Source organism: Athene cunicularia (assembly GCF_003259725.1).
Source record: "Athene cunicularia isolate RWA chromosome 1 unlocalized genomic scaffold, athCun1 chr1_part1, whole genome shotgun sequence".
NCBI lineage: Eukaryota > Metazoa > Chordata > Aves > Strigiformes > Strigidae > Athene > Athene cunicularia.
In genome coordinates, this window is record NW_020799091.1 from 2864865 (window position 1) to 2876837 (window position 11973).

The window sequence follows — 11973 nt, forward strand, 5'->3', positions numbered from 1 at the left end:
TGCCCAGAGAAGCTGTGGCTGCCCCCTCCCTGGAAGGGTTCAAGGCCAGGTTGGACGGGGCTTTGGGCAACCTGGGCTAGTGGAAGGTGGCCCTGCCCATGGCAGGGGCTTGGAACTGGATGATCTTTAAGTTCCCTTCCAACACAAACCATTCTTTGACTCTATAAATTACATTAAACCAAAATCAAACTGCATCAAGTAAAGCACATACAAACTGTGAATATAACAGAAAATAAAAACTGACTTTAAAAAAGCCACAAAGAGGACAACCTATCCTTTCCTGTTTTTTCCAAATCCAATGCTAATAAACTAATGCCTTCTTGCATTAGCAGCAAACTTTGCACTCCCTTAAAACAAAGGTATACAGCAGGCAGGTCTGAGGAACATTTTTCTCCTCCTTGGAACACGGTATTGTCTGTCATCATTCAGAAAAGCAGAAAATAAATACTCTGAGCAAGAATTCCCCATTGTACACTTGAGATGTAAGGGCCTTGTTACTGTCTAACTGCTTAAAAGACAGCGTGATTCTGCCTTGATCTCAAGCACCACCTGAAAGGCAAGACTTACTCTCATTTTGAAGTGTGTTAATGGCATCATCCATAATGCAGTCTGGGGAAAATCCTGCAGTCTTCGATAACAAGCCCAGCAAGGAAGCAATCTTCAATCTGACAGAGGCATCATTCTCCTGGAAGGAAACAAAAGACACCCTCTTTCATTTTCCAGTTTGGAGAGCATAAAACACTACACAAAGGCAGGACCCATATATAATTCAGCACAAGGGTCTGAATTTTACTGTCAGGCTGCTTCCTCCTCTGCACATCCACAGCACACCCCACAGAAAATTAACCATGCCAGAAGGTTTGCCTGTCAGCTTCCAGTACATTTCAAAATTATTCTTTTATTAGTAATTTCTCAAAATGACCTTAATATTGTTTGAAAATTTAAAGTTTAAATAAATCAAGTTTTCAAAATACCAGAAAATTCACTGTTGATAATGTTAATATCTTTGCAAATTTTTAACGAATAAATGGGAGAATTTTAGAAGATGAACTGTGACCGACGATCTCTTGACCTCTGCTAAACAGGAGGGTCAGTGGGCTACAGAAAATAACTGTTTCTCTTAATGGTGGGGAGGAATCCTGCCAATCTTTATCAAAAGAAACCCATCACAGCAAGGTAATTAAAAAAAAACCAGAAGTATATGTTAGCTGCATACATCTGCTCATTCAAGCAACAAGCAAAAGCTGTCACAGTTGATAATTACAGAAATAAGCTTCACAAATTAGCATTAAATTCATTTTAAAGGTTCATGCATTCCAAAGAGTTATTACTTCAAGTCCTCTACAGATTCATGCACACAAGACTTCTGGTCATAACCGTAAGTGCTCTCTGTCATCCCGTTGCTGAGGATATTCAATACAGGTTGAAAAACAAAAAGGTGGCTGGATTTCATACTTAGGTCTTACCAAGGAACTGTGCAACGCTGAACACAGAGGTGCAGAAATAATGCAATTACAAATATTACATCTTTCAACGGGTGCAGAAATATTACAGTTACAACTTTTATGTGTAGGAGACTTCCATGTCACACACAACCCCCAAATGACAAATGTGATACTGTGGGAGTAATCTCTCTCTCAACTGAGCTGAGAAGAATTTTCTCTTTTCAGGGCTGAAACTATGTGCCTGAACAATGGTTACTGTCATTTGACTACTTACATCACAGAATTATCTCAGTTGGAAAAGACCTTGAAGCTCCTCCAGCCCAATCATAACCCTCCCCCTGACTGTTCCCACCTCCCCCAGATCCCTCAGCGCTGGCTCAGCCCGACTCTTCAACCCCTCCAGGGATCCCGGGGACTCCCCCCTGCCCTGGGCAGCCCATTCCAACGCCCAACAGCCCCTTCTGCACAGAAATCCTTCCTCAGAGCCAGCCTGACCCTGCCCTGGGCAGCTTGATGTTATTCCCTCTTGTCCTGTCGCTTGTTACTTGGTTAAAGAGACTCATCCCCCCTCTCTGCACCCTCCTGGCAGGGAGCTGTAGAGGATGATGAGGTCTCCCCTCAGCCTCCTCTTCTCCAGACTAAACCCCCCCAGTTCCCTCAGCTGCTCCTCGTAAGACCTGTGCTCCAGGGATAGGATGCATGGATTTCCACAGTACTGTGCTGTTCACACACTTGGTGTTTACTCTCCATTACTTATGTTCTTTTAATAACAGGACATCCCTCACCATGAATACAGAAGAAATCAATGATTTTGAAAAGGACACTTATAAAGGCACTTTTAATACCCTTACGAATAATGTCTGCAATGTTATTATTGAAATACAAGCATCCTTCCACCCCAGAGGGCATCTTCTCCCTCCTAATGGTTTGTGAGTAGGAAATCATAGAAAAGCATCCTTTTAGTTTGCGGGTCTGATTGCCATCTCCACAATCAAAACACAAGTAAAGGTGCCTCTAACTCCTCTTCCGGACCACCCTCATGAATTGGGAAGGGACCTTCCGGATTGCCTCAGGCCACTTTGAGGACACAACATCCCTGACAGCAACACTAGCTTACAGTATCCTGTACCCCTGGCTTTCCCCACACATCGCAACATGCCCCTTGCTCAGCTCTGTTGATTCAACCATCAGTGGGGTCATGGGAACTATGGGTGAAAAACAGGGAAAAAAGAAAAAGCCAGATTATATTTTTGAACCGTTTCAGAGGCCAGTAGGACTGTTTAGGGGCTGTCCTATCACAATATAAAAGAATGAAGGAGCAGGAGGCTGTGGCACCATCTTAAACTAAACAGTAACACTTCAAAAAACTCATTATCACACAATTAGGTTTCTGAAAGATCAGTTCAAGTGCAAGTTTTCTGGAGATACTAAGAAACCAGTTTTTCAGAAAATTCTGACCTTAAGTAAAATAATGTCAGCTACAGGACTGCAATGCTTTTAAAAAACTGGTTTCTATAACAGGCTGTGCACTGCATATGTGACCTGGTCTATAGATTTAAGAGTCTCTCTTCTAATACAGGCTACAAACCAAGCTTAAAACACAAATAACCTGTATTATTTGATCAGGAACCACAGTTTTCTTCAAAGAAGAAATAGGTTGGGTTCCTTAAACTGTATGCTCTTTTGAGCAGGAACCAGTCCAATGACAAAAATAAGTTTCCATCAACAAATGTAAACCAGTCTCAACACACAAGCCAAAGCAGGTTGAGTACAGAGATATATAAAATACAGTTTAGAGATTTAGTGTAAGTTCAAAACAAACTCAATTGTAAAAAGACAAACAGAACAGCACACGGAAATTTTATGACAAATGTTCAAGCCTACGGCGCAGCTTTGCCAGATGCAATAAAGTTTTGCTTTATCAAGTAAAGGATCAATATCTGGATACTATGAAGCATATATTACTTCTGTTATTTATTTTATATTCTGCTGTTAAGATTTTTTTGATAAAAATTTTTCAGAAGTGTCATTTTAGAAATGCTTTGTTTGCAGCATAAACAATAGCTAAAAGTTTCTCCGCTGCAAGAGGAAATTAAGAGCAAGGTATGGAAATATCAGTCAAGAAGGATTTAGATAAAGCTGAGCCAGCTCTGGACAGCTGGGTTCCCTGCAAAACTTCTTGTCATGTGTTTTGTCCTTTATTAAGTTAATTTAAGACTAACCATACAGCGCATCTGCAGGGATAGCACAGTCATATCCTTGTCACAGGCTCCTGAAACCATCAGCAAAGACACCAAGTAACATAATCAGAAATCACTCTGGTAAAGGACTACAGTCACTCACTCTCCCCACAGAGGGGTTCCAACGGACCAGGCTGTTGGAAATCGAGGCAACAACACAGGAGGCTGTGACTCCCTGTTCCACATCTAACACCAAGAAAACAAGACCAGAAGGAGGATTCTGGAAGCACACATGGCTCCCATGTTCAGCACCTTGTAATAATGCTCCAGCAGGATCCTGACAACCCCTTCCACGCTCTCCACTTCCACTGGCTTCCTGGCAAACTGAAGCAGGTACTGCAAAGCGTCTGCAGGCGAGGTGGCTTTGCACAGGTCAACATGGAGTGCTGCTGACTTGCTGGGCTTGGTCAGCCGCAGCTTCTTAGAGGACAGGTCCTCATGCTGCTGCTGCAGACAAAGAGACAGCGTTCAGAAACACAAAGCAAGTCCTGACCTACTCCTTCCCCAGAGTGAACGCTGTCTCAACACTAAGCCCGAGAAAGCTCCTGTGCCCCACGGAAGACACTGGCCTCTCACTCAGCTGTGTTAGGAAGAAACATCCCCAGGCCCTTGGGGTACCTCCTGCCCTACCCAAGTAGCCCCTACTCCGGGAAATCCTGCCTCTCCCCACTGCAGCACAAATCCAGCCCCTTCCAACCCCAGACAACCACCCCAGGGCAACACACGGCTTCTCCCATACCCACCAGCCTAGAGCACCCCGGAAATGCACTGCCGTCCCCCCAGCCCGGGCTAGAGAAAGCCGCGTCCTCCTCCCCCCAGCAGACGCGGCCCTTCCCGCCCTGAGGGGAGCACTACTCCCCCCGGCACACACCCTGAGGCAGCCCCCTTCCCTGCAGGCAGCTCCGGCCTCCCTAAACCCAGGGCCAACCCCTCCCGCTCCCGTGAGGCCCCTCACGGGCCGCCCCAGCCCCGAGGCCCCAGGGCGGCGGGCAGCACTCCCAGGCTAGGCCCCGGGCTAGGCCGGCGGCTTTTCCCACAGCTCCGCGCCACCCGCCTCACAGCGGAGTCGGGACTGTCCCCCGCACCGCCCCGCTTGGCCCGGCCCGGTGGCGGTGCATTACCTGGACCACCTTAGTAAACTCCTCGTACACCCGCTTCTTCAGGTGCGCCGCCATGTCGCGCCTTGGCCCTCCGCGGCCGCCGTATGCGCAACCCGGAAGAGAAACCACAGAGACGCCCGGAGAGAGGCGGCAAAAGGAGTGTCTTCTCTTTTCAGCTGGAGGCCGCACTCTATGGTCGGGCGGCCGGACCCCAGAGGGGGCGGCCTCCCGTTGCCACGGCAACGCGGGGCTGATCTGGCGGCCGCGGCCTGTCCCGCCGAGGTGTCAGAACTGTCAGCCCGGCACAGTTTTCCCCAAAAATACCCACTAGTTTAGTTAATATTTGATGTTAGACCACATAAGGACCAAAATATAAATAACATGGCTGGACGTTTCCAGGCAAGCTTGTGTTAGACACACATGAAAGCTTAGCACAGCCTTCGAACATGTCTCCTTCGAGGAGAGGGGAAGGGGGCCCCACCAGCAAGGAGCCCCCTGACAGACCTGTGTCTGGTTAGATGACAGGAGACACGGGCAGCAGGTACGTCTGTGACACTCGGTGGCTAAAGGTAGCTAAGGGCGGCCATGGTTTGGTCACGTCTTAGAGATGGCGTGATTTGGAAAGGGGGTGAAGGAGGGCCACGGAGATGGTCGGGAGAACCCTGCCCTACGAGGAAAGATTGAGGGAGTGGGGTCTCTTCTGCCTGGGGGGACCTCGGCACAGTGTTCCCTGTACTTAAAGGGCATCCACAAAGGGGATGGTGGCTCTCTTTTCACGGGGAGCCAAGTGGAGAATGTGATGGATGGTACACTGTTTGTTCATCAAAATCAGCGAAAAGACAATGGAAAGGTGAACTGTCATATGAACTATTGCACATTATATCGAACTAACAGCAAGTGCTTAACTGAACTGACATGATAAAACGATATTGTGTAAAAGAGTGAAAGAAAGGGGGAGAGGGGCAACAAGAGAGAGAAGTGTCTGTACTTTATAAAGCATGAACAAGGACGTCCATAAATCTCCTTACTCAAGACCAGTAATGAGCCTAGACTGATAAGAGCACTGTAAGCTTATAAAATCATCACATTCCAGGCAAAGGGTGAAAGGTACACTGTGAGAAGGACCTACGGCCTTCCTCCCGAAGACCACCGCACATGATTTGAAGACCCCGGCCCGTAATTTTCAGCAGTGTCTGCGCAAGCGTAAAGGACTGATAAGCTAATTACCATACGAAGCAGGAGTAGGTGGGTTAGGTAATGTATATGTATAGGCGTTTAATGAATATGCAATGTTTTGTAGTATAAAATTAAGACAAAATTCCTTGAGAGGTGTGGGCCGTTGTTGGAGCAGGAGACTCCCTGGCTGCCCAGCGCTGTTTTGCTTGTTGCCGCTTGCTAAATAAAGAAATTGGAAACTCTGACTCAGCCAATTTTAAGAAGTCAGTTTATAACAGAGAAGCCAAGGGTTAATAGGTGAAAGTTGTACGGGGAGAGGTTTCTTCCCATTATAAGAAAGGAATTTTTACAGTGAGAGCCATTGTTCACTGGAACAACCTCCCCAGGACCGTGGTGGAGGCTGCATTGCTGGGGGTTTTCAAGATGTGATGGGACAGGGTGCTCAGTAATCTCATCTAGCCCCCCTTTCCCACCAGAGGTTGGACCAGATGATCCTTCGAGGTCCCTTCCAGCCTGGGCTGTTCTGTAAGACCATCCTTGATAAAATTATTAAAGTTTCTCATGATAGCAGTCCTGTAGTCTTACGATATTGGTTGGTTTGAGGCTTTAACTACCCTATAATCAGAATTTTTTTCCTAATATCTAATTTCAGTCATCTCCTTTGTTGTGACTTAAGCTAGTTACCCCTTCCTCCACTCTTAGTACATACAAACAGTAACTGATCTCCTCCTTAAAGCAGATTTCTGGCTACTTGAAAGCTTCCTTGGTCTCTTTTTCTAGGCTAAGCACCACTGACTGCTTGGTTATGAACACAGATGTAATCATAGACCCTATTTTCTAAACCTTTTTGCCTTCTGAGACACTGATTGTATCAGTTCTTACCAATGTTATAAATGCCAGAGGTCTCAAAGAGTCCCCTCACACCTACAGCAGAACTGCCCTGAGGTCAGTGGTGTGTGACTCCCATCTTTCACTGGGGGGAGATCTGCGCTAGGATGAACACATCTGAAACCAAGCTTAATTAGGAATGATTCAAAGCCATTAGCATAAAGATAGAACTTCAGGTCTATTTTTTTTTTTATTTAATATCCCAGAGATTATTGTCCTTAACTGGAAAAAATCCATGTTCTGAGACATAAAGGTCATCATAATCAAATTAGCCATTATGATTTTCAGAGTGATTAAAACCAAGCTAACAGCCATCTCCAGTATAAAAATAAACTTTGGAATACTAAGATTTTAAAAATACAATGTAGGACCCAATTCATAGTCTGTAAAGGAGACTGAGATCCCAGACTGTCAGTTCACTATCACTTCCTTCCCACCAAATCATGGTGGATTTTCTCTATTCTTCCAGAAGCTTATATATTTAGCAATAGTATCATAATAATAATAAATGTCATAAGAAAAAGATTAAAATAGTGTGGCCTGAGAGAGGAGTGCATGTCCTTAGATTATAAACTCCTCAGATCACCAATGGTATTTTTACCTTTTGTTGATCCTGGACCATGGCTGAGGTTCTCTGTCTTTCCTTCAGAATAAATAATAAATAATGGTAATAAATACATTGGCTAGAGAGTGGGTTGTCTACTGGAGGAACAAGAGGAGAGCGGGGGACACTGAAATCCTTCCTTTTAACCTAGGTTCTGGTATGGAAAACAGTGAGAAAAAGAGCTTTTGCCTTCTTGTTAGGGATCCAGATTTAATTTGAGCCTGTGTTAATGCAGCTGTCAGTGTTTACATCGGGAGTTGTGCATATGTGACCTGTTCCCTTCTCACTGAGAGACCGACTCCACATGCCCACGAGACATATTTGGGATTATTCATTTCTCTTAGGTTGAATGAGGTTGGCTTGACCCTCAGGTCTGGCTCTCTGAACTTAAGTAATAGTCAGCAACACTGAAAGAGTAAAATTATTCTTTTTCCTGATACCTTTTAAATGTAGTTATCCCCTAAAGCCAAAGTAAACAGTGGCTCTTAAGTGCTCTTTAATTTGGCAGATGACCAAAGGAGATCCTGTTGGTCCATGCATTTCTTCCTGTTGCTCTGGTAGTCCATGGCTTAGTCTCCATGGCCCAAGTTAATTTGTTTTAATAATTGCTTTCTTCCATTCCCCACCAATGGTGGCACTTTGCTACCACCAGGTGAACAGGAACTTGTAGAAGAAGTCATGCGATTTGAAGCGAAAACCTTTTTCAGCAACATGGGGCTGAAAGGATATTTTGTACCCTTTGGCTTCAACATCCATTTGAATGCAGTCCAGCAGATCAGAAATACTTGGTGCTGCCTTCCAGGGGCCAAACTTGACGACGGATTTTTTATCCATGTCCAAGCTGTTCAAGGCATCCTGACATCTGGCCACATCCTCCTCAGTTCTGACCACACAGACGATGACGCTGGACCGGCGGGATGCGACCGCTTCTGCCCTGGCGATGCGGATCATCAGTTCGATGTTCTCACTGTAGTTGGGGACACGAGCCAGAAACTGCTTCCTCGCCACGAGCTCCCCAAAGATCTGCGGGGAGTCCTCCAGCTGCTTGATTAGAGGTTCGATGTCGTAGAACAACGCTTCCTTGTAGACATCCTGGATGCACTGGGTGGGCACTTGGTTACTGCGCAGGTACTCCAAGATGTATTTGAAATACGTGCCTGGCCTGTCGATGAAGAACCTCCCTTCAGAGTCAGTCCTGAGTTTGGGCTGGCCACTGAACATCTCTGCTAGCTTGGAGCCAGGGTGTTTCTTTAAGGTGCTCAGCATTGTCGTGTACATCTCCCCACCGACATTTAACTCCACGATTGGTGACAACTGCAAGTATCACAAGGGGACAAAAAGCCACATGCATTACTCGTCTGAGGCTGTCAACAAGCGTCAAGGAAAAGGAAAAAAAAAAAAGAGGGGATTGCAGCTGGATATTGGAATGATGGTGTGAGAAATTCCCCCCATCTCTGGGGAACAGATGGGAACATGAACCCCATTTATTGCTAAAAGGAGATGCAGGATGTTTATACAGACCTCATAACCAGGGCAGCAGAGACTTGGGCATTTCTAAATGGCTAAAAGTCCTCACCACATCTCTGGGATGTAAGAAAGTGTTTTGCTAGTGAGGAAGAGGGACAAGAAGTACCTAGGGGAAGCTATTAGTCACTACAGGATTCGACATCGATCTCCCCAGTCCCACACTGGCATTGTCCCTGTTGGCCACTGTCCTTCCAGCGAGAGCGATCTGTGAGCAGATCATGTGCAGAGGGACATGGATAGAGCTCAAAGCTGTGCAACTCCATTCTTCTCACTCCATCTGCTGTTTTCTCTTCAAAGGAGAAAAATAAAGCTCTTTGAAACTTTAAAAATGGGTGGAATGGCTTCCATTCATTTGGGGGTTTAGTTAAAAATACTGAAGTAAGACAGAAAAATCCAGCATGTCAGAGGTGAAGCACAGAAGCCGTTTAGCAAAGCACTTTAAAAATGTATGATAGCTTTAGCTAGGAAATAAAGGAAATTATTCATGCAACTGAGGTGGATGTAAGAAGGAAGAATGTAAAGTTTGGATTTTTGTTTGGATTTATTTCATTTCATCACACATTAACACCACTGCTAACTGAAACACGTCAGAGGAGGCCTGAATGCCTGGAAAGCTGGACCTGGTGTCCAGTCTGACCTTCCTGATGGTTCAGTGGTGAAGGGTTTTCACAACCTCCCTTTGCACTCAGTCATTTTTATAATTCTCGGTAAAGGAAAAGGAGAGAACAGAAAGCAGGCGGTTATTTTCCCTCCACCACCAATGCTGTAATGCAAGTCACATGCCTGGCCAGGACCACACCTACCATAGGGAAGGCATGAGTCAATAAACAACTTTTTTTCCAGGAGCTCACCTGCTCTTTCTTGGATCCGATCACGCAAGGATCTGCCTCAGTGCTGCTAGTCACATGCCTCAAGTGAAGCGTGTACTTAAGTGCTTAGCTGGATCCCACAGGTACAGACCCACGGGATGACGTGAGCTGATCTCACAGCTCACACCAAGAGAAAAGGGAGCTCCTGCTGCCCTCTCCCCTTTCCATCCTTGCACCTACCTACGTGCTTTTGTTGCTCACCTCATGCCAGCTCTGCTTCTCCTTCATCTAACTGAGCTGAATTGGCTCACAGAGGTTTTAACAAGCAAAAGGAAGGGACTCGGAATATCCAACCTGGAGCAGAGGGAGACCTTTCCTTTAGCAAGCAGCAAGCTATCAGACTTAGCAGAAATTTGCTCACAGCCTAGGCAATTCAGGGAAACAATGGAAGATTCAGGCCAAAGACCCAGCTGGAATATTGCTTTGCCCTAATGTGGGTGGCTTCATCTCAAGGGCAAACATTTACAGTAGGGCCAAAGAGACATAAAAATTATTCTGTCTGAGACTATCTGGTAGTTCCCACCCACTGAGGGACATAGCCCAAAGCTGTTCCTTTAATAAAGCCTCTCAGTTAGGAAATTTGCCATGAGTGCAAGTGGTAACAACAGCTTTCCCCAGCAGGGATCATTTGATAGGAGGGTCTCATGCTTCTGAGCCTTTGCTCCTTTTCCAGATGGCAGGTCAGATGTTTCATGCTGTTTGTCACCAATACAAATGGATAACATGTTCTTCATTAACACGGCAGCCCAACTAACCTTATGTTTCCAGATCTTGATTAACGGTTTTGGCCTGGGACCGAACTGGTTCCCAGTGGCCTGGGAGTACTGGCACCAGCTGATTCCCAGATCTGTAATTAGCCACCGAGGTGACACTTAGGAAAGTCATTCCATCTATCTGTGCCCCCATTCATTAATCTGAAAAACAGTTACCTCCTTGGGGAAGCATTTTGCAACCTAAACCTGAAAAGTGCAACACGAGAAGGCTGGATTTTTTAAAGACAGAGAAGTCTGGGGGAGAGGCTGGAGAGAAGACAAACTGGTTAGCAATAGACTGAGGGCAGTGGAGGGGAAAGGGAAAACGTCATCTGATCTCGTTTCTGATTTCTGCCTAGTAATGTGCTGCTTGTCTGAGATTGCCATTAATTTTCCTTAGAGCTGGAAAAATTACTGCTCCCACCTGATGATTCTGCACATCTACAACACAGGGCAGCTTTTGCATGATTAGAGACTCTAAAGAACAGTTGAAACCCCCCCAAAAATCACCACCAGCTTTTATTTAGGGATCTGACCAGTTAAAGTTCATATTAAATTAATTCCACCTCTTGTCAAAGGAGAAAAAGAACCACTCGGGTCGTTTGCTGTTGCCGGTTCTTGTCTGCCTGCGAGGGACATGGCCTTTCTGTAGGCAAACTGGTGCAAACAGGTCGGAGTAAGACACGGCTTTTTACCTAGAGTCCTCTTCTTGGTCACGTATCTGGCAAGCCTTGTTGTTTTAAAAATAGCAGGTGGGGGTAAAAATAACCCTCTAATGTAGCCCAAAGGGGATGGTTTGATCCCACAGGAGGAAACTGTGCCCCGGAGCTCATACCTTACTCACTGTATGCAGGCTGGCGGTGACCTGCTTCCCAAAGGGCTTGTGCTCCGATGAAATGCTCATCTCCCCCGAGAGCCGACGGCTCAGTGGTGTGGCAAAACCTGCTGCTCAGTGCTCGGGTCCTGCCCCACACGCAGGATGGCTCCCCACCACGCTCCGGTCCTTTTTCACTTGTTTTTTGTCTGGGTTGGGTCAGGTTTTTTCAAAGTTCCCAGTCCAGCTGCCGCTGTGGAAGCTCCGGCTTTGCTCCAGGCACAGTCCTGGTAGAGGTTGCAGGTGTAGGGAGAGGGGAGGGAACAGCCTGAAAGCAGAAGTTATTTGCTCATTAGTTTTCTGGCAACCATCAAGGTGGAGGGTGGACCTGGGCTGGCTGCCAGCGCGCACCTCCTGTAACACTGCCTGTGCGGTGACTAAGAGCTGAATAATCCTTTCCGAAGGCGGCCGAGTGCCCAGAGCACCTCTGAGGAGCCCCGCAATGTCTGCCTATGTGACCGCCTCTGCCTCACCAACCCGGTGTATCAAAACCATTTT

General features: G+C 46.3%; 2 protein-coding genes across 3 annotated transcripts in view; both read right to left on the reverse strand.

Moving 5' to 3' along the window:
• The window catches only part of INTS4 (integrator complex subunit 4), a 38582-nt gene extending 33686 nt beyond the window's left edge, over positions 1–4896 (reverse strand). The window contains exons 1-3 of one of the 2 annotated variants that reach the window (XM_026863471.1): positions 4807–4896; positions 3938–4132; positions 568–685 (exon numbers count right to left, since the gene is read on the reverse strand). In XM_026863471.1, the coding sequence (XP_026719272.1) occupies positions 568–685; positions 3938–4132; positions 4807–4860 (367 nt within the window). In that variant the 5' untranslated portion in view covers positions 4861–4896. The remainder of the gene's footprint in view (positions 1–567; positions 686–3937; positions 4133–4806) is intronic. The other variant, XM_026863554.1, reaches the window with a different exon arrangement.
• Positions 4897–6879: 1983 nt separating this feature from the next.
• KCTD14 (potassium channel tetramerization domain containing 14) lies at positions 6880–11705 on the reverse strand. The gene is made up of 2 exons (XM_026859912.1): positions 11437–11705; positions 6880–8767 (listed from the first exon to the last, which is right to left on the reverse strand). Exons 1-2 carry the CDS (start codon positions 11503–11505, stop codon positions 8096–8098), a joined length of 741 nt encoding a protein of 246 aa, XP_026715713.1. The 5' UTR covers positions 11506–11705; the 3' UTR covers positions 6880–8095.
• Between the last annotated feature and the right edge of the window lie 268 nt (positions 11706–11973).